At 38.9% G+C, this 22,194-nt stretch overlaps 3 protein-coding genes and 1 long non-coding RNA gene across 8 annotated transcripts in view; 2 read left to right on the forward strand and 2 right to left on the reverse strand.

Moving 5' to 3' along the window:
• ptpra (protein tyrosine phosphatase receptor type A) overlaps nucleotides 1-5,306 on the reverse strand; it is a 43,814-nt gene extending 38,508 nt beyond the window's left edge. For all 4 annotated transcript variants that reach the window (XM_014017069.1, XM_014017070.1, XM_014017068.1 and 1 more), the window contains exon 1: nucleotides 5,182-5,306. The gene's annotated coding sequence lies outside the window, so the exon portion shown is untranslated. The remainder of the gene's footprint in view (nucleotides 1-5,181) is intronic.
• On the forward strand, nucleotides 5,150-6,046 carry LOC106523585 (uncharacterized). Its single transcript, XR_001310913.1, has 2 exons — nucleotides 5,150-5,217; nucleotides 5,302-6,046. It is a non-coding gene; the product is annotated as an uncharacterized LOC106523585 (long non-coding RNA).
• A 1,622-nt stretch (nucleotides 6,047-7,668) lies between these two features.
• Nucleotides 7,669-14,415, reverse strand: idh3b (isocitrate dehydrogenase (NAD(+)) 3 non-catalytic subunit beta). 2 transcript variants are annotated; one of them, XM_014017072.1, is made up of 11 exons: nucleotides 14,311-14,415; nucleotides 12,757-12,930; nucleotides 12,471-12,591; nucleotides 12,262-12,322; nucleotides 12,057-12,189; nucleotides 11,741-11,874; nucleotides 11,536-11,638; nucleotides 11,260-11,406; nucleotides 10,982-11,076; nucleotides 10,839-10,899; nucleotides 7,669-7,779 (listed from the first exon to the last, which is right to left on the reverse strand). In XM_014017072.1, exons 1-11 carry the CDS (start codon nucleotides 14,350-14,352, stop codon nucleotides 7,702-7,704), a joined length of 1,149 nt encoding a protein of 382 aa, XP_013872526.1. In that variant the 5' UTR covers nucleotides 14,353-14,415; the 3' UTR covers nucleotides 7,669-7,701. The 2 variants fall into 2 exon arrangements, with proteins under 2 accessions (XP_013872526.1, XP_013872525.1); XM_014017071.1 differs by lacking the exon at nucleotides 7,669-7,779 and adding an exon at nucleotides 8,872-10,109 and having other exon boundaries at nucleotides 14,311-14,414.
• A 1,055-nt stretch (nucleotides 14,416-15,470) lies between these two features.
• The window catches only part of wdr1 (WD repeat domain 1), a 14,238-nt gene continuing 7,514 nt past the window's right edge, over nucleotides 15,471-22,194 (forward strand). Inside the window, exons 1-8 of the mRNA XM_014017073.1 lie at nucleotides 15,471-15,592; nucleotides 16,998-17,119; nucleotides 17,539-17,629; nucleotides 17,714-17,861; nucleotides 18,055-18,235; nucleotides 19,182-19,259; nucleotides 20,624-20,704; nucleotides 20,970-21,203. Coding sequence (XP_013872527.1) covers nucleotides 15,577-15,592; nucleotides 16,998-17,119; nucleotides 17,539-17,629; nucleotides 17,714-17,861; nucleotides 18,055-18,235; nucleotides 19,182-19,259; nucleotides 20,624-20,704; nucleotides 20,970-21,203 — 951 coding nt within the window. The 5' untranslated portion in view covers nucleotides 15,471-15,576. The remainder of the gene's footprint in view (nucleotides 15,593-16,997; nucleotides 17,120-17,538; nucleotides 17,630-17,713; nucleotides 17,862-18,054; nucleotides 18,236-19,181; nucleotides 19,260-20,623; nucleotides 20,705-20,969; nucleotides 21,204-22,194) is intronic.

Genomic DNA, 22,194 nt, shown 5'->3' on the forward strand with positions numbered 1-22,194 from the left:
GGGGCTATCCATCAGGTTCAAACCCCGCCCACCCCCCACCCCCACCCCAAGGAATATCAATTTCCTTGTGTGAGTTGCAGAGGCTTGCAGTCTTGTTGAATTTTAAACTAGTTTAAATTGGCCTAAATTCAAGTTAAATCATGAATGTGGGTGGGCTGCCKAAGTGGATTGAGTGAACCAGGAACAGTCCCGTGTGGGTGCAGGTGGGCAACACAATAATGCACAAGGCCTAGAATACAATTTTGCTGATAACCAGGTTSCAAACACTCAGAATGGTGATCTCCACTAAGGCTAATTTTAGAACACTAGTCAGGTGAGTACGCCACTCAACACACCTGCGCATACAAACTCTGTTAGCATTAGTAACTATTTTAGTTGCAATCACAGTATGCGGTTTAGCTGCAATTTAGGAAAAACAACATCAAATTCCACCCAGGACCATAAAACATTGCAATACAGCACTTGTAACAGTGACTCAGGTTAAAGCCATCATACCCACATGGAAGCAGTATTTCTTATCACTTTTCAAGCTGCAATACAGGCTAACAGATTTGAGTGACGGAACAAGCTGAGTTTGACTGGAAAAAAGTGCAACAATGGCCTGAAGTTCTGCTCCAATCATTTTTTTTGGAGGTAAAAGACCAGCACAGGACCACTCTGATCCTATCCCTGCATTACTCATACAGGGRTAGACAAGGAAATTTTTCAGGTTGTCCAGCGGACAAACAGTTGACAAAACCTGGTTGTCCGCAAAACATTTTGGTTGTCCAAAGGAATCTCAAGAAAAATGTAATTTAACAACATGTTAATAAAGGTCTTTTTTTCTTGGTTGTCCACCGGACAACCAGGAGACAGGATCTGGTTGTCCGAAATGAAAATAGGTTGTCTCGGACAACCTAAACAATGGTTATGTCTACCCCTGTCATAGCATCAATGCTAGCCTCATACAGAGTTCTACCGCAGTCAGTCATACATACAGTATGGCGATAATACTTCAATMAAATTTAAACAATCACTGTTTAATTTCTTTGAACAATGTAGAAGCAGTGGCTTGAGTGATTAAAAATTAACACACACACACGTTAGCTCTTCTATCCTCATAGGGACCTTGCATTGACTTCCATTCATTTACCGCCTAACCCTGACCYCTTACCCTAAACCTAACCTCACTAAACCTAGCCTAAACTCGATTCACACGTTAGTCCCAAAYCAAACCCCTGACCTACCACTAGTAYTTCCCCCAATAGRGACCAGGCTTTTGTCCCCATAATGAACARWGGGTCCTCACCAGGCAATGAAAATCGTCCYCACCAGGTAGCAAAAAMACGTAGATRAAGCTCGCTAAGCTAAAAGACGCCAATAAAAACACCARCCCTTTAAAGAAATCCTCCTGCTTTCAAAGTCTGTTGAAGACCTCGACCCTCCAGACAACCTGTCAGCTGAACTCTCATGTGATTCCTGATTCAGAGATGTGTCGAAATTTGCTCTAGGAACGTCTTTTTCTGTTATGTTTTTACTACTAAATCTCCGTATRATCTAAACGACTTGTTCAATCATTTGAGAGAGTAGTAGATAATGTATGCAAATGATATTTGTGACATCGCGAGTGGAGATTGCCACAAACTGAAACAGCATCTAAAAATGTGTGTGTTTTCACAATTTCCCTGATATGAGTCACCAACTGGGTTCCAACAGCCGCAGCTCAGTGAGATACTACCTTAAGTGATGCATTTAAGATTTTTCAGCCACATGCTCATTGGCCTGTTTAAAAAAAGATGTGCTAGGAAACGGGAAAGTGACAAGAAGGTCCAGCTGATATGAATCAAAAATAAAGTTACACAAACAAAAGAWACTCCTTGGATGATCTAAAACAGTTAAATAAACAAAAACAAAATCATATCCTAAAGTTATTCTAAAATAATCACATCATGTTATCCACATTCCTCGTGGTTTGGAGCGGAACCAACCGGAATCCACCCAGATCATAAGGATGTGCAGCAACAGATTAGTCAATAATTTGAAGGGATTACATAATTTCCATCCTGTCACAGAAGGCCTGATCAGAGCTGAATGACTCTGCAAGATGTTTTCCTGCTCAGCCAAAATATTTGATTTCAGTCTTGTAAAACCAATTACACACGCTCATTTCCGGTATTGTGAAATAAAATCCTTCGTGATCCTTTACATGTAGCCATTTTTATCCTCCCAGAGGCTGAATTACATGTTCGCTTTCTCAATGTGAAAACAGACTGGCTTTACAGGTGAAGAAAAACTAAATATGCACCTCCAGCCCCACCCTGAGAGCCGGCTCAAAATATTGTGCCAGAACCGWGAAATTTTGAAATTTCCCAACGCTGAGGTAAGGCGTCGATCAAAACTTCTTGCAACTTTTCCGCATGGCAGTTTAAAGCCACGCTTATTTTTAGAAACTAGGACAATCGTGAAAAGCATGGTGTGAAGATCACTTCTGCTCCACTCTGCTAAGACTTTTTTTTTTCTCACCTCCCAAGTCAGAAATAACTTGGGTTTTTCTTAAAATAGCTTGTGGAAAATACAGAAGCAGAAGATAACAGCTCTGCCTCTCTCTGTCATACAATCAACGGTTTTGTTTTCTCATTCTTTGACACGGTTCAGATTTTGATGAGACAGTGCGGCTTGACGAGGCGACACGACTGAAAGATGTGGACGTGTTCAGAACCGGACAAGCAGAGGTCACAGGTTGGGAACTCAGATTTAGTTCTCTTGGACTTGGACAGTAGACAACATGACCTCGGTGAAGCTGATGGGAACACGAACGCAGGGCGAGGAATGGTGTGTGTGTGTGTGTGTGTTTTTGTGTGTGTGTGAGCTGCAGCTCGCTGAATCAAACCAGATGTTGGAGGAGCTGAGCTCCAGGCAGCAGATATGACAACCCAGGCTCTGGGATGGCCTCCTGAGAATGATGATCTGATCTGCTCTCACTTTGGAGCACTTTTCTTGGAGCAATGCTCCTTTGCTGCTTAAATAACACAAGGGGTGCCTTTTTTAAAAATATAATTTCACACATTTTGAATGTCTAATAAGACTTTTAAAAGAACTCATGTTTAGGATTTACAATGCACGTAAAAGCAGGGTAATATTTTGCCTGCGTCTGTTCATTTGTCTGCCTGTTAGCAAAATATATCATTCACCACTGGATAAACTTGAATAAAATTCACAGAAAATATTAATTAGAGGTACATCTATGATTAACTTTTAAAGTTAACCCATTTCAAGATGGCTGCCACAGCTAAGCAAACTTAGCGAACACAATAATGGCTATAACTCAGCCAATTTTACAGATAATACACTAAAAATTTGCGTGGTGGTAGCTGAGAGTCACCCCCGACACACAATCAGAGCGTTACATTGGATTACATTTCGGCTCAAAATTTTGGCATTAACTATTGGCGTCAAAAAGAAAAAAATTGTATAGGTCCTCTGGACGGGTTCTTCTCTAATGAAACGTTTCGTCTCTCTTCCAAGAGACTTCTTCAGTCTGAGAGTTTCAGGCAAAATTCAGGCTTTTAAGCMCTGCCTCCATGTGACTGATACTCACATCACATGGCTATCGTTGGCACCTAATTAACACCTATTGTTAACAGGGGGTGGAGTGATACTGCCAATGGCTGCGCTGTAGGAGGGGGACAGCTGAAAACGGAGGCCTCCACCTCTGTTTAATGATGGACGGTCTTTCTTCACAAAAATGGCTTCTTTTACTCCTCTCTCAAACCAACGTTCCTCTCTATCAAGAATGAGAACATCCTCATCTCTGAAAGAGTGACCGCTGGCCTGTAAATGAGTGAAAACTGCAGAGTTCTGGCCATTAGAATTAGCTCGTCTGTGTTGGGACATTCTTTTGAACAGTGGCTGCTTTGTTTCCCTGATGTATAACTGGTCGCAGTCCTCCTGGCACTTAACAGCATATACAACATTGCTCTGTTTGTGCCGGGGCACCGGATCTTTGGGGTGAACCAGCCTTTGCCGTAATGTGTTTTGGGGTTTGAAAGCCACTGGGACATCATGTTTAGAAAATAAACGTCTCAGTTTCTCCAAAACACCCGCAACATACGGAATAACCACTGGTTTGGATTATTGGCGTCAAACTTAGCTCGCCTGTTTTAGCAAAATATCTCACGATCCATTGGAACGTTTTTTATTGAAACTCGTAGAAAACAATCACAGGATGCACAACTAAAACTGATTAACTATTAGAGTTAACACAATTCAAGATGGCCGCCACAACTCATCAACTTACCCAACGCAAAAACAGCTGTAACTCAGTCAGTTTTACAGATGTTGAGCTCAGGTTTGGTGTGGTAGTAGCTKAGAGTCATTCTCACGATCTGAACAGATTTAGCATGGAATCACACATGAGGTTTGAACTTCCATCTCTTCGTCTTAGTTCGAAACTCTTGTCAGGAAAGGCAGTGGGTGATATGCACTCCTCCCAGGAATGCTGAGTTATAACTTAATTAGGAAATCTGCACATTTGGGTGGGATTTGCTCGGTCACACCCGGAAAAGTAAGGAGAGCATAAATCAGGGGAGACTATGGGAGAGGTTTGTAACAGAGGGGAGGTTTTAAAGAAGAGGCACAAAGCAGCTGCTGTGATTTGACAAAGGATACATGTTAATGTTAGGGCGACCTAATTCATGATGAAGACCCTCCACCCACAACCAGCTCCCCTCCCTCTCTGGACATGTTATAACAAGAATACAGTATACTTTCCAGTCAGTCCAGAGACCCCCTCTTTGTTTCAGAGTCAGCACAACAAACCCACTTCTGAACCCCCCACCCCCCTCTTTTTTTTTTTTTTTTTTTACGTTTGTCGCACTCCAACAGCCCCCACCCCTCCACTTTCTGAGAGCCCTCTTCGCCAAAAAATTTCCCTCCCTGCCTCCGAGCTACTTCCTAAATGTTTAATGGTTCCGACTATTAAAGTTCGGCCCGCTTCTTCTGCACGCCTCGGTTCATCTCGGCAGTAATAAAGAGGCTGTGTGAGGCTAAAAGAGGAGGGGGGAACAGGAGCTTCAATGTTAGAGGAAACATGCTTGTACACACAGCGGCATTGTAACAAGTGTGGTTCGGCTTTGCGCAACACACACACACACACACACACACACACACACACGAAAAAAAAAAAAAGCCAAGAAAACTCACCACAACTCCTGTAGCGCCCAGAGGAAACCCGTGAAGGTAGAGATTATTTATCCGCTTCTTTTTAAACTCCCCCCCTCTTCCACGTTTTTCATCCCCGGCCCCTCTGTCTCCACACCCCAGGAACTAAGCGCGGGGTGGTGGTGGGGATCTGCTGGGTGATAGCGGAGGAAGAGGGAAGCACAACCTGGGACACACTGCTGCCAACACTTCGCGATCAGTTTTCTTCTTCTACCAAACCCAGAAAAAAAAAGAAGGCGCCCGCTCCAGGAAAGCTGTACTTCTCCCGTGTGTTTGGTCTGGACAGAGGTGGGGGTTCCGGCTCGGATGATAAACCCCACAGTTTATCGGCTGTTTCCGGGCGCGTCGGCTCGCTCTCCTAGTCCGCCATGTTGTGTGTCTGTCTGCATAGGAAGAATGGGAAGCAGCAGAAAATTCCCAGGCCAGGCCCCGGCTCTCCTCCACTGGGTTTCTGCGCGGCCGACAGCGACCCCTGCTGGCAGAGCTGAAAGTCTGCACTGCAGCCGAACACTCAGGGCCACGGGCCAAGAAAAAACATTTTTATTTTTAGTGTTTTGCAGATATGAATAAGCGTGGGGGAAAYAAATGAAGTATGTAAACAAACAAAAGAAACAAATTAAACCAYATAAAACAATTTGTGTTTGCAGATCTTTCCCCCAATTTTATTTAAAACATATAGTGCATCACATCAGTGTGTGCAGTCAATATTGCAATAAATAAACAAATAAACAAATAAATAAATAAATAAATAAATAAAAGCTGGGAATGCAATAATTCATAGATCGTTATAGTTCAAGTAGCATGCATTCTCGTTCTACATGTTAAAGTGCCTGCGATATAATTTTTTTGGTAATAAATATAAATGCATTTTTGGAAAGATAACATTGACAACATATTGTAAAATAGATTTCATGCCACTAAGATGAACAGTTGTTGAGATATTTGCATGTGAAGAAATAGTAAGTGATGTCAGAGGGGAATGTCTGAATTTGAACAGAGCGTTGCTAAAATTGTTAATATCACAGACTGTAGAGAAGAATCTGATGTTTCKTTACWATATTTTGATCACTATCAGAGAGAGATGAGAGAGTCRTATTTCAAATAATATTGTTTCAATAAACAAAAACAAGGGAGTTTTCTTTCTCAAAGAGTTCCCCTTTGATGCCACTTCCTGTTTCACTTTWGCTGAGCCAAGTTCAAAAGAAAATATGCCAATTATGGGACACAATGGGTAAAATCATGTGTATTATGCCAAGTTTCTTAAATATAAATATATTTTCTTTGACTTCTGGTATTTTGTGGATATGCATGTCACAGGCACTTTATATATTTGGTCAATCCAATAAACGCACTGGTYCACACCTGGTTTAGATATTATTGGTAACAGAAGAGCAAGTGAAAAAGATAAATTATGAAAAGGCAGTTTTGGAAAGTAGTCTWMATACTTGTTCAATAATTGTCAAAACTCAAAATAACTCATTTAATATTTGCGTCACATTTTGTTACTTTAACCTGGACAAGGTTATAATAAGACAGTAAAYTGTCAACTAAAATAAGCGTGGACATTTATAAAACTGTATATTACTTTAAAATCTAATTTACTGAGTTTTTGAACACATTTTMTTTAGATGAATAAGAAGCTACAGTTTTTGCCTTTTTGGATAACTAAAAACATTAAATATTGCTGGAACAGTGGTACTTAGGGAGTGTTTTAAAGCTGAAATGTTTGAATTATGAAGTCTAATTTTAAATATTTTAACAAGTGATAAAATCAACAGTTTTTAAAAGTTAATACTTTGCTCACTCACTTTGAAGTTTTATAAACAGATTCATCATTACCTGCAACCCGTTACTTTAAACCAGAGTAAGACTATCTGAATAATTTATGCACTTTTCATTCCCAGGTCACTTTTTTTTAAATCCGTGTTTTTGCTGATCTTGCACACAAACTGGTCATACACTTTGTAGCTTCTCCTCCCTCACTTGCACAAACTGGTAGGAGTTTGTGGTTCAGGAGAGGCCCRCGCTGACTGAGCCCACCCAGCAGCCATGCTAAACGTTTAATAACTCTAAATACTGCATTAGCCTTCCATTAGGAGTGATGCGAATATTTCACACACTGGCACTTACATGTCATTTATTATTCACGACTCATCATAAATGAAGAAGTAATACGCCACAACTCCAAGTTAATAAATAAGAAGTACATTCATGTTTTGACTGATGGTTAATCTGCTGAAATAAAACCATTACTTTGAATTTATAGGATAAAAGYAGAACGTGAATCACTTATGAGCATAAGAGCTGCTGCTCTGTGCAGATTAARACTTTATAAAGCAGGGAGTTCGCAATAATGCATTTCCTTTGTATTTTACTGGTTAAAAGGATAAATAAAGTGTTGAAGGTCTTGTTTAAATACCGTGCTGCAAGACTGAAGGGTTTGTAAATAAAAAAAAAGGCCCGTGTGTGTTTCAGCAGCTGACAGATTTGYATTTGGAAAGCTTAGACTGGCAGGTTAGCAACGACAGCCCGGGTGAATTCATCGCTTGTCGCGTAGCCCCCCAGGTCTCCGGTGCGCACCTGTTGCAAACATAAGGACAGCGGGTTACTATATGCACAGCTGCTGCAACACATGTCCACATACAGCATCACAGCCTGCATGTTAGAGAGCCTTTGAGAAATGTGTTTACACTGAGGGAGCAGGGAGATGAGTCCAGTAAATACTATAAAATAATATTTAACTGTGATGTGGGAACAGATTGTTGTTCAGCTCATCTTCTCCCGGGGATTTAAAGAGGTGAGATGTACAAAAAAACCAACAAACAAAAAACCAATGCTGCTCATGTTAGCAGTRAGCTGGCTTTTAAAAAAGATCAGCAATTCCTATTGTGATAAAAGGTTTTAGAACAAAAACAAATCTAGTATTAGTTCTGTTTTTAAATTACTTAAAAGTTATCATGTGTCAGGTTCATTCATTAAAAAGAAGGATAAAGAAGTGTGGAGAGCAGCATATAGTTCTGTTCATGTGATCATGGAGGCTGAACTGGCTGTATGGTTTTATTCATGTTACACTTTGGGTCAGATGTACGGAAGCTTTTCATTCAACACAACCACTTCATTCTTTACCTGTGGCTCCCAACCCGGGGGCTCCGCCCTCCCTGAGGCGGAGTCAGAGAGCACAAGGGCGGCTCATAACATTACCAAAACAAGTCTCTTTTAATTATTAAAACTCTTTATAACTATCTCTCTCTTTTCCAAATAAAACTTTATTCTTTYGTTGATTTGATAAAGTGATAAAAGGTTGAACGTGTCGTTGGGAAAGGTGGGGAATGCAAAGGGATTGGGTTGCAAGAGAGGGTTCTTATTATTATTTTTTTGAAGAAAACGGGTTGGGAACCACTCTAGTCATTTTATTCTTTGATGTAAGCACTGGTGGTGTGAACAACCAGTWCTGTGGAGATTCTCTCTTCAAAACAACACACAATGCTGCTGCTTTTCTTGCTTTTCGTTAATATTTGAAATGAAAACTTTTATCTCAATGCATACAAAGTGGCTGTAGTTCATGGTTTAACTACAGAGACACAAAATCAACTTTCTAACAATAACTCACAGGTGTTATTTCAATATGGCGCTGCAATTTTCCCGAACATACAAACAATGCGAGTCAAAAAGTTTGAGGCAGAAGAAGCAGATTTACTGTAAAATAAAAAGATTTTACATTCAGTCTTTGTAAGACTTACGTCCATTAGTAAACATGAAGGATAAGGCAGTTTGGTTGCTTTACAGTTAGTTTAAAATCACGTGAAAAAGAAAAAGAGCACTTTTTTCCCCTCTCATCTCCTGAAGGTGTCGTATTGTGCAACACTAATGATTACCGTAGTCAGTGTGTTACCTGCAGTGGACAACAATCAGAACAATCACAGTTTGGGGAATCAAAATAAGGATTCCTGATCTACAAAATGAGCTAWCAGCTCACTGAAGCTACCAAATTAGCATTTGTGATTTACAATTTCAAGCCTAAAAAATAAAAACTAAATAAAAAACAGCAGTCGTAAGTGGTGTCTATAGTGTGTTTGCATAAACTGCATCACCTTCACATCAGACATTTGTTTACTTTGACACACACAAACTTTTGTATTTTTGAAAAAGTAACAATAAATAATAAGTTATTCAACAAATTAAATATAAAGGACAAAGACAGATGGCATCAGCTAGTTAAAATCATTGAGCAAGTAAACAACAAAACAAAGTGTCTGATGCAAAAAAGTTGTAGAACTCTGACCTACAGTTTTCACTTCAGATGCATTAAACAGTTKTAGTTTTGTGTCATTTTAGACTACTGAYGATCTCATCTATTAGGACCTCCCCATCTCCAAATTAGTATCATTCTGACTCCTGATGACTGCAGGTAAGACAYTGACTGCTCATGTGTTCCTCATAAATCTCAACTAAAAAAAAAAAAAACTCAATTCATGTAAAAGGTCTYGCAAAATTAGTAAAATGACAATTTTATTTGGTTAAAAGCAACCTGAGACAGGACATAAAAGGGACGCAGGTGCAGGAAGGAAACAGGAGTCAGCTGCACGATGGAAATCCTCCACAGTTGCACTTTTTTTTATTAGCAAAGAGCAACACATCGCTGCGACTTCCACTGGATTTATCAGCAAGCTCAACACAAACCATAAACAATTTCTCTGTCAAAGCAGCGGGACACAGCTGTCATTTAACACGAAGGAAAAGCCTTTAATCTTAACGCACTCGGCTCACGTTAAGATCAGAGTCCAGATTTAAGGCAAGGTCAGGGAGGGGATGGGATGAAACTAATGAACAGGTTTGTGACGCAGGTTTTCCACAACTGCATGCACAAAGTCGCCAGTGGTACAGTACCCGCCAAGGTCTCGAGTCCGCACCTGGGATGTGCACAAACACACACGTATACACACAAGCATTAACACAAACATGGGATAAACAAAAACAAGGAAAAGGGGAGAGCTTTTACATGATGTGCAGGCAAATTCTGCTGATATCTGATAAGTTAATGATAATCAGAAACTTGCAGGTGAAAAAAAAAGTTTGTGTTAGTGCACGTTTTGACAGCAGGAAGTGAATAAAGTATTAGATGAGTTTTGTTAAAAAAAAGGCCTGGAGATAAGAAGACAAGAATGTTTTCTTATACGTGGGCAGGATGAGAAAAAGCAGGACTAAAAATGCAGCAGAACAACAGAGGCGTGTTCACACAGGCTGCTTCAAGTCGAGCAAATCAAAGGCTCTTTAACACACTTCACAGGAGTCGGCTGTTTGTTTAATAAAACATTTGYAGTCCAGGAACTGCTAATGTTACAGCTGAACCTGTTAACTGATCAAAGTGAGAACATTAAAGTTAGCCATTCAGCTCAATGTTAATTTAATTACAGTGCTTGACTTTTGTTTTCTGAAGTGCATTTTCTGCTCGCATGACATTTTTAGTTACTGACCCACAACAAAACCAAACATACACATTTTTTAAGAAACAGTTTTTTACCCCGTATAGTGTTAATATTTTTAGTGTCTTTAGCAGGTTATTGTGTCAGTAGAGGTCTAAAGATTCAATTCTTTCATGCATCAGAAAGCACAAGAGAAAAAAGCTAACACAAACTTACCTTCCCCTGTTTGATGACCCTCTTGACAGCATCAGTTATCATTTGGGAATGATATTCCAAACTGAAACAAATTAAAAGGGGATTGTAATTATTTTTGTATAAGCCAGAACTTGTGGCGAAAGTGTTTATTAAAGTGAACTCACTTCAGGTGCCGAAGCATGTTCGCAGCACTGAGCAACATGGCGGTCGGGTTAGCGATATTCCTTCCTACAGCTTGGGCAAAAGGGTGGCGTGCACCCTGAAAAAAGAAAATAAAAACAAAAGAACACAGGCCGATCGTAAATGGTCACTTAAAAGCAAATTTATTTATTTCACCTTTAATCTCAGTTAAACAGGAATAAAAACAGAATGGCAGGCTGTAGGCTGTTTAAATGCTCACAGAGACGATAAACAAACACAGAACCTAAAAAAATTAACTCACAGTCTCAAAAACAGCGTATTCTGCGCTGTAGCTTTCCCCGGGAACCACTCCTGCTCCTCCGACCAGCCCCGCTGCCAAATTGTCAATAATGTTTCCGTACAAGTTGGGCATCACCAGTACGTCAAACTGGTATGGGTTCTGAACCAGCTGCAGTAAACAAATCAGGAGGAAATGTGAAAAAAACATTTACAACAGCTCATTTCCAAATTAGAAACAAAAGATTAATTATTTATGAATCTAACCAATAGGAAAGAGTGAATGGGGAGGTCATAATACCTGCATACAACAGTTGTCGATGATTATGTTCTCATATTTGATTTTGGGGTACAGCTGTGCCACCTCTGCACAACTCTGCAGAAACAGGCCATCACCTAATTTCCTGAAATACCACAGAGAACAGAAACCTGTGTTCTAACATATTCCTGTGTTTTATCAAAGAGTGCCAACAACAACGAGGGAGCGCCCCTGAAAACCTCCTCACATGATATTGGCTTTGTGAACAGCGGTGACCTTGTTTCGGCCCTTCTTGGTGGCGTAATCAAAGGCGAACTTGGCGATACGCCGTGACTTTTCTCTGGTGATGATCTTCAAACACTCGATCACACCTGAAACACTCTGAACAGAGAAGAAGGTGAATATTATTTCACAGAGATGGTTTGATTTGAGAACGTGGAAATGTGTATTGTCTTATACTTGACAGGATTTTAAGAGTTCTTTGGTGACATACAGTGATTCCTTTCAGCGCTGCTTTTAACTGGTACATATTATATATTGTACAGATTCATTCTGTTCCTCACCTCGTGCTCCAGGGAGCTGTACTCGCCCTCAGTCTGCTCGCGGATGATGACGAGGTCCAGGTTGTTGTGGCGAGTGTTGTAGCCAGGCAGGCTGTTCACATGAACCACGTTAGCAAACAGGTCCAGTTTACGCCTGTGGAAATCAAGATGTAGTTATTTTACAACACTGACACATTTCATCTATTATTTTATTATTTTTAAGCACCTTAGTTTCATTTCATAGGATGCCAACTCCCCTTTGTACTCCATAGGCGTGTGAATCTTTCCTAAATAAAAAATAATAATAAATAAATAAAATAACAACAAATACAAGCTTCACATTTTTTGTAATTTAATGAATGAACTACTCCTTCAAACTTTTATCCATATTATTTTTAAACAAGTGTGATGTAAAGAAGAAAAAGTGAGTCTAACCTTTGATAGCTACTTTATTGTTCCTCATTGAGGTCAAAACTTGCTCTAGTTTATCCTCACTGGCCATGTTTTGTACTTCACTCAAATGAAACTCCTCAAATTCAACAGGGATGTCCCCAGCCTAAACATAAAGAGGAAGAGAAATTAAGAATGACAAAATGTAAGCTTGTAACAAAATCAACTTAAATACATTTGCTTTTCTTGACCCTGAAACCAGTGCGTGTTTTATAAACATACAAAAGACAAAAGGCAGTAAATACTCCATCTTTGTCCTTTTCAGCAGTACCTTAAAGACATCTTTGACAGCCGTCATCAGCTCAGGTCCTACTCCATCTCCTGGAACCATTGTGACCTTGAAGGTCCCATCAGCTCGGGCAGGTGGGGTCTCTGGACTAAAGAGCCCCGCAGACACACTCAGAGGTCGAGAGGCCAGCTGCTGCCAGCATGGGACTCCCAGATCCTGAAGGGCAACAATAAACAGACAGATGTATATATTGAGTGTTTTTTTCCCTTTACTATAGCTGTGGTTATTTAATCCCCATACACACTGAGAACATTCCAACTGTTGTTTGCTTAGGACCACTGTGAACAAAGAAAGGACTTACTTCAGGGCCCTGATCAGACAGGAGAAATTCCAAAGACCTGACCACTTGGCCAATAATTAGTGGGCTAAAACTATTTAAATTGTCATCAGTTAATATTTAGTTTTATTTATATGATTTTATTTTTCAACCTGTGCAAAGCGAAACTTGTAGTTGATCGACCTACAGAGGGAAAACATGATTAGTTTTATTTTACAGTGTTAATTCTTAGAAACAACAGAGAAACTGACATTTTACAGACAAATCTATTCTCTGTAAATCAACTCATTTTGAACTCGGATCATGAGTCTGTCATGAAAGTTTTTTCTTGTAATTTCGTATTTTTCTGCACAGTATCTTGCTTTTATTTGTAATTTTTATCTAATTTTATCTTGATAGTTCGGTACAGTAATTATTATTCTTATCTTTATTTTGATGTATATTCATTTTTATTGTTAATATCTTTAATTATTATTGCTACAGCTGATAATGTCACATAGCAATATACTGTCTGTGTGGATTGATGTATGTATCTGCTGCTGCTGTTACACCTGAATTTTCCCGGGCGGGACAATAAAGGTTATTTTATTTCTTTTCTTTTACCTTCTCTATTCTATTCTAAATTCTTAAATTTTTATCAAGTTTTATTCTTGCTCTTTTTTTGCAATCCTTCTCAGATGATCTTGCAGGAATAAATTAGGGCTTTTGTAGTGATTCACTAAAATTAATCAAGACACATGATGGTATCTGTGTCCACCTGTCCAAAAATACAATACATGCAGTCAAAAATGATTAAACAAACATCACAAGTTGTCTATAGGTAAACACTACACAGCTAGCTCCAATCACACCCTGCAGGAGAGACAGGTGTTTCTCTAACGTTCAAACCTTACAAAGCTTTGGAAAAAGCTTGAACTTTAACAGAAATACTACTAAGAATTAAATTTCATTCAAACCAAGGTATAAAAGTCTGGAGGGAGAAAGTGCATTTGTTTATCCAAAATTATATGTGACTAATTGTTTGTTGTTCATTTGCTGACAACCAAATTCACGACAAGTCTGTTTTGTGTTAGCTTTTCCAAGAACTGTGGTGTTTCTCGAAAAACGTCTTCGCGATGTTACACTCAAAGAAAGCTATAGGACTGTTACTGCCGAAACTAAAACAGCGCCTGAGTATAACAATGTTAAGCAAAACCCCATAAGCACATTTTCTACTAATATGTACTCAATTATTCCTTAAACATCAATTGTAAGCTCACCTTGACCAATGTTACTACGCTTCTCCTCAAGGCGGCCGCCATGGTACCAGCAGAGCAGACAAGCAAGGATGTAACTCTTCTTCTATGACGAGGCACTGAAGCAATGAAACCACAGGGTGTCTGCGCCCCCTGCTGGACTGATAGTGTATTAATTGTATTGTATTGTATTAATTAACAAACCACACCCATATATTTCTAATGAAGTTTCATTTAAATTATTAGTAATAGCCTTCATTCAAGTTTAAATCTCATTATTTTTTGCTCACTTGTTCTGCCTTTGTTTGGTTCATGGGACCCATGTGAAAGCAGGACAGGTCCCCTTAAATGCAGCAAGTTTTACAGCTTTGTATTGTTGCACTGTCTGGAAGGGCTGCAGATGCACATATTTACAACCACGGACCATATATAGGGTCCTATTATTATATTGTATTATATTATATTATATTATATTATATTATATTATTATGCTTTGATTATATCTATGTTTACAACCACAACATGTGTCATTGGTGTCGCTGCTAATGAGTAATTTGTTCATAAATTCTATACTGTAGCACTTCCTTTAAAGTATTTGCCACTATAAAGTCCACAATCTGAATAAGCCCATCCTAAATAGGTCAGGGGATTTCCAGTCGTATTTCAGGAAAATGATGATTTCTACTGATACACAGGATGACATAATATTTAACAAATGATAATCTGAGTTTGCAGTTGAATTTGTGATATTGTAGTGGTCGGTATTTACATATTTGGACAATTAATTGGGTTGTTCAAGCTACCACTACTGGGGCCATTCTTTCATTGCCAAAATACATCTATTTCGTTAGCTTGTTCATAATTAGTCTGGATGAAAACATGAGTTTCTCAACATTTTTGAATTGATTTTAGATTTTTTTTAGAGTGTAAAACTTGATTTGTTTTGTAAAACGGACATAAAGCAAAAAAAGAGTCAAACAAAACACACAGTTTAAAATATGACACCAAACAAGTATGATTGGTGGCGCTCAGGGACTTTAAAAAAGAAACTCTCTAAAGCCTGAAAGGCCATATTTAGGGTGAAATTTATCCATAGACGAACCGCGCGCGCCTATTGGCTGACAGCTGCAGCGTGAGTTGAATTTACCATATATGGGCAAAGACAGGCCGAACGAGAACTGCGGCCGCTTCCGTGTTTGTGTGATCAGGGAGGGCAACACAGAGGAGCGGCTGTCTCCACTGTTTCATTCATACAGAAGAGTAGCGATAAGCAAAAAGCCAGCAGGGAAAATGCCGATTGAACTGAGTAAGTTTGGTTGTATTTATGTCAAACTACCGAGTTWAAAAAAGCTAAGAAAACCTTGCGTTCAGGCGAAACAGGTCAGCAAATCCGACTAGTCGTCCGGGTACAGCTGAGCTAGCTAGCCTCGCCCCTTGCCAAGACTAGCTTTGATTCCGCCTATGGAAAAACGCAATTTACATTGTAAACTAACCTACATGCTAAGATGTAAAGCTGTGTCGGGGGAGAAATGTAGTTTATGCACTGAAAGCAGCCTTTTATAAGCTGTTTGGTTGTATCGATAGCTCGCCCAGGGAAGTCAGGAAATAGTTCAGTCGCATTGTTGTGACATGTCCAGACAAACAGGCTGTCAGAGGAGCTGTCGTTCACTTCTTTTAAAGCCTTTGGTACAAGCTGTGAACTTTAAAGGCAACAGATGGGGAGGAGAGAGCTTTAGCTTTGTCCTTAACGTACAATGAAAAGAAAAGAAACAGCCTTTATTGTCCCGTGCGAGGAAATTCAGGTGTAGTAGCAGCAGCAGATACAGTACATCAGTCCCACAGAAACAGTRTATTGTTATGTGACATTATCAGTTGGAGCAATAAAGTCAGTAAGAATAAAGAAAAAAATAACTTAGATCAAAATAAAAATTAAGAATAATCATTACTGTAACGGGCTATCTAGATAAAATAGGATAAAATGAAAAATAAGGCAGTATACTGTGCAGAAAAATATAAATTACAGGAAAAACAGTCATGACAGACTCATGATCAATGGTGGAAAGAATATGAAATAACTAGACTAGGTATAAGAATTAAATGCCCCTTTGTCTTTATGGTTGTCATATTTACTTTATTATAATAGTACTATTTAGTGCTCAGTTTTCTTACTTGTATATTTGCATAATGTTTGAGAAATTGTACCGTACAAAAGGCCTCAGTGTTTATAGTGCACCTAAAAACCTACTTTTGGATGTTTGTCATTTGCAACCTCATTTAATTTAAAACCTTATTTCTGAAAGTGCCAAGTTCTTTTTTTTCTTTTCAGAGATAAAAGGTATGATTAAGGATTAATTAATTAATCTCTTTTGAATAATTTTGTTTAATTAACTAGGCATTTCCTTGGACTGACATGTCAGTGAGGTCTGAGAGTTCACGTGTCCACTGCTGCAGTGAGTCCTCAGGATGAAGAGCTGCACATGACCTCATCTTTCTTTTTATATTGTATTTGTAACTATATTTACAACTGCATACCTGTCAGAATACGGTGGAGTCGATCAGAGTCAAATCAKTTCATGTTACAAAGAATATGTGCTGTTAATTTCTGTCTGCAAGTGACTCCCTGTGGATTAGTTTAGCGTTAACTCTGATGTAGGTTTTACGCGTATGTTTATTATTTTGACATGTTTTTTTAATTTAATTTTTTGCTGTAGAACATGTATTCGCCAGTCTCCCTCAAATGGAGAGGGGAGTTGCAAAGGTGATTGGTGGAGATCCCAAAGGAAACAACTTTGTCTACACCAATGGGAAGTGTGTCATCATCAGGAACATTGACGTAATTTATTTTTATACTTTGTTAACTAATGTTGCGTTCCTTGTCTAAATTTCACACACACGCACACAAAGGTATAACTGAATTGGCTTTGTGTTAACTTGCTGAAATCCCGCCAGCTCAGTGACAATTTTCTCATATGTTTAGGCACATATTTTGCCCTCCAGATGTTGCACATAAAAAAACCCCAAAAAGTGCAGCTTAAAGTTTACCTGAAGGTGACACCAGTGTTCACTGAAAGGTCCAAACACTTGTTTTTCCTCTCCTGTTAAATCAGTGGATGTTATAAAACCTACAGAAACAATTTATTATTTATTTTGTTGGCAGGTTTAATTTGAATTTCCCTCAGCCTTGCATGGATTTATAAAATAAATGCTTCTGTTCTGTTTCTCAAATGCCAACCTGTTATGTTTTTATTGAAGAATCCGGCTGTTGCAGACATTTACACTGAGCATCCTCATCAAGTCACTGTCGCTAAGTACGCCCCCAGTGGATTCTACATTGCATCTGGAGGTAGAACACACATCTGAACACATGTACTCTTGGCACTGGAGTGTGTGTGTATTTCATCTAGATAATTGTTATCAAACCCTTTAGATGTGTCGGGAAAAATCCGAATCTGGGACACCACCCAGAAGGAGCACCTCCTCAAGTACGAGTACACCCCTATTTCAGGGAAGGTCAAGGACATTGCGTGGACGGAGGACAGCAAGAGGATTGCTGTTGTTGGTGATGGACGAGAGAAGTAAGAGTTAAATTTTGTGATTTTACAAACTCTGACTTCAGCTTTAACTAAACTGTATTTACCTTCAGTATTCTTTCATGTGAAACTGCACTCCTTCCATGTTTTATTTGCTTGAGATGTTTATTTATAATGCAGGCCTGTCATTGTCAGTTGTCTAAATATCACCGTGTAAAGCCTTTGTGCCTCATTACAGGTTTGGTTCAGTGTTCCTGTGGGACTCTGGCTCATCAGTAGGAGAGCTTTCTGGCCATTCAAAATTAATCAACAGTGTAGACATCAGACAGAAACGCCCTTACCGCCTTGCTCTTGCCAGTGATGACTCCAGTGGATCGTTCTTTGAGGGACCCCCATTCAAGTTCAAATTCACATTAGTGGTGAGTTTAACAGCTTAGTGAAAGGAGTAATTGTGTTTAAATATGAGTGGAGTTGCTTTTCTTTGCACTGGAGTAAATACCACAGACCTTCTAAAGGCTGAATGCCATTTTATGTTTAGTGGTAACAAAATATTTCACCTTCAGTAAATGCAAACATTGATCTTACTTTTACCATCTTTGAGCTGGTGGTCTTTAATACCTGTAAGTCGGCTCCTATCTGCTACACTCTGGTGGTTCTTAACGTTTCCTTGTTTTCATGTTTTGTAATCTACTTCCCCCATAACTTGTTGGAGACACACCGAGCCAGATTTCTAAAAGCAGGCCTTTCCATTGGAAATGTGGTTTTGTCTAATTTTAGGGTCTAAAGCATTTCAGTGGTTAAATAGAAAAGTTATCAGTACAAAATATACATTTATTTTATCAATGTTTTGAATTTTATTGTTCAGTCTGCAGTAGGAAATGGCTCTACGTCAGAGGCTTCTCAGAGCATGGATGCATACCAGGTTATGCTCGGTGCTCTTTGCATTGTTTATTAATTTCATTCGTTTCCCCTCTGTGTGCGTGTTATTGAACCTAACTTTAGTCAGCAGTTATACTCTAAAATGAAGAAAGACAGAGTTTCTGTTTGTCATCCGGATGAAATCAGTTTTCATTAATGTACTGCAGCCTTGCATTWATGAAACAAATGTTCTGTAAGATTTGAAAATGAGAACAAAAGTGTTTCTGACTTCTTACAGCAGATCATCCATCTAACTTCCTCTAGGACAAAAATAAATAAAATTAAACATGTGTGTGTGAGAATCCAGTGGGGAAAACACTCCCAACTACATTTTGCTGTTGGATATCCGGCTGTTTTGTATGATCAAAGTAAAAGTCTGATGTTGAGATGGATTGCATTGCAGATAAATGATAACTTCCTTTTTCTGGTTTCCTCTGGTGTTTTTAGGACCACAGCCAGTTTGTCAACTGCGTTCGTTTCTCTCCAGATGGAAGCCGATTTGTCACAGCTGGTGCTGATGGTCAGGTAACCACTGAAATACCAACTGTGGACATGTGATTCTCAGTAGTTTACACTGTTATGAAGCAAATTACCATGTAGTTTTAGAAAATAGCAAATGTTAGTATTTTGGGAAAACGTTTTAGCAACAGTCATCTTCAGTCTTAAACATAAATATTACACAACTTAAGTGTATTAGGTTATAAAATAGTCAAGCTTAAATCCAACTTAAATTCTGTTTTCCTCACATCAACTAAAATCTGAACATCACAAAATATTAGATAAAATTRTTTAATTGAAAATTTAAGAGTGGAATAAGGAGAAAAGTAACGTTGTTCTGTTTGTAATAGGGAAGGAAGTAGACACTGTACATGTGCAGTTTTACAGAAGTGAAGTGGCCTTGAAATTTGTTTGTGGCAACAGAAGTTTGTTTTAACAGTCTTTGAGTGTTTTAAGTTTAAACAAGAGGCACAAGGAGGATTAAGTAACAACCGTGACTTGAGAAACAGTTTGCCTCATCTCTGTAGATTAAAACACGGGAGTGTAATTTAATCTGAGTACATCACAAAAAAGTTCACTTTGTGTTTGGTAAAATCTAAAGTGTAAGATTAGGTTTGTACGGATTGTGAAAGATGTCAAAAACCCCATTTTTATCTTCTGGTGCTGCTTGCATTCTTCTTAAAAAATAAATAAAAAGGTTCTTTTTCACAAATCTTCTGCTTTGATACTTGTCCAAATAAGTAGCTTCAAATAAAATGAGAAGAATGCAGGAAGAAAACTTGTCAAAGTTCATATTGTTAACTTTGATATTCATGAACAGATTTAGCTCTGACTTTACTTTGTCAATGACTTGTATAAATTGAAAATCAATTTTTTTATAAAGCATGAACTATTTATGCATATAGTGTGATTGACAAATTAGAAGAAACTACAGCTGTTTAGATGTYCAACATGTGTGACCAAGAGTCACATTTATGTCTGAAAAGTCAGACTTTAGGCTTAACAAAGCTGGCTAATTCATTATGATTGCCTTGTAGTGCGTCTCTTAGTAAGTTTARTAAGTATTTGCTTATTTTGTTTTGAAATAAGTGTGGTAAACAGATTAATTAAAATATTCCCATTATAAAATTTCAGCTAGGTGGCGCCACTTTCTGCAACTTGTATGATTAGAAAAAGCTGATGTSTTTTAGACAGGTAGTGAAAAGAGTGACCTGAATATACAGTACACTTTGTCTGTACAGGTATTAAGAGTATTAGAGTAAGTTTGTTCAAAAATGTATTGTTGTTTTTAACAAGGATTGCTAAACCTAATTATCATAAATTATATTTAAAAATCAGTTTGAAATTCATATTTCTTACAACAAATGTTCCTCTTCAACATTTTTCTACAGATATTTGTGTATGATGGGACAAAGGGTGAACGTGTTGGGTCACTGGGTGGAGAAAAGGCCCACAGCGGAGGAATCTATGCTGTAAGTGTTTATGTAAACCAAGAAATGCTGTAGATGCTCAACCTTCGGCCGACTGTTTTGGTGAACAAATTGTACCTCAAATAGAATCGTGTCTCCTGACTTGCAGTAATTTGGTTAAATGTCTGGCTTTTCTTTGTCTGAGCTAGCTAGTCAAACTTGCCATGCAGGGTACTGTARTTTGTAGTAAAAMACAAACAAACTCAACATTTCCCTATTCAAATCTTATTTAGATACTTGGTGTTTTGTTCCAWCTTTCTGCTTGCAGGTCAGCTGGAGCCCTGACAGTTCCCAGCTGATTTCAGCCTCAGGGGATAAGACGGTGAAGCTGTGGGATGTTGGTGCAGGTACTGCCGTCACCACCTTCAACATGGGCTCTGAAGTGACYGACCAGCAGCTGGGCTGTTTGTGGCAGAAAGACCACCTCCTCAGCATCTCTTTGTCAGGATACATCAACTACCTGGACAAGAACAACCCTGACCGGCCCATTCGCATCATCAAGGTCAGACTCCAGAGTTTAAGGATGCCAAGTCTAGATAACAGAGGAGAAATAAAAAAATCCCACAGAATATTCAATATTTACACATGCAAGAAGATGTCACAAAAATGTAAGACCTGTGCCTTTTTAAGCGCTTTTGAATGGCTCTATGAAAAACGGATGTAGCGTGGTAAAGCAGTTTTGAACAGGGACTGGAATAATCCAGCACATTAATCTGTGTGGTACATGGTGGTTAAAATGATAGTATTAGATTTGTAATCTCTTTAACTGTAAGCACCTACCAAGCTGACTCAGTCTTTATAAAGTCTTTACTAAAGCAGTTCCATGAAATGGCTGCGCTGTCAGTTTTCAGAAAAAAAGCTCCCATCGCAGAACCAAAAGAGGTGTGAAGCAGAACTTGGCTGCGTTGGTGTGGAGCACAACACGTTTAATGTGTGCTGGATGTCTCCCCTTATTGTTTCAGTTTAGCAGTTCGCCTAATTTATTTATTTGTAACTAAATGGCTTTGCATCATCAATTATTCCCTTGGTAAAAAAACAGTTATTTTTTCTTARTCTCTAAATTCTGAGACTCAGCCTCTCCACCTTGATACTCTCAGAATCACACTGAGGCTGACAGGGGACGTCTAAAGGGCTCGACACACGGGGAGCGACAAACTACAGCGATTTAACGGCTGCCATTGCAGCCAGGGTGAAACCCGACACACGGGACGCGATCGCAGCGTTGCGAATCGCGCTCTCAGATCGCTTGTCTTCACAAAATTTGATTGGTTCTTGACTCTGAAGGCAGGTGTGCATTATGGACATGTAAATTAAACAAATCTTGCGATGCTAATGATAATGAAAAACAAACACACATCAAGATACAGTTTTATGAGGAAAAACTTACCATAAACTTCACCCTGGTGCCAATAAATTCCCACAAAGCTTTTTAGTAATCACTTGGTGAAAGTGTTAGCTAACGGCAGTGTGTAGCATACTCTCCTGTCATTGTT

This window comes from Austrofundulus limnaeus, unplaced genomic scaffold, assembly GCF_001266775.1.
Source record: "Austrofundulus limnaeus strain Quisiro unplaced genomic scaffold, Austrofundulus_limnaeus-1.0 Scaffold160, whole genome shotgun sequence".
Lineage (NCBI taxonomy): Eukaryota > Metazoa > Chordata > Actinopteri > Cyprinodontiformes > Rivulidae > Austrofundulus > Austrofundulus limnaeus.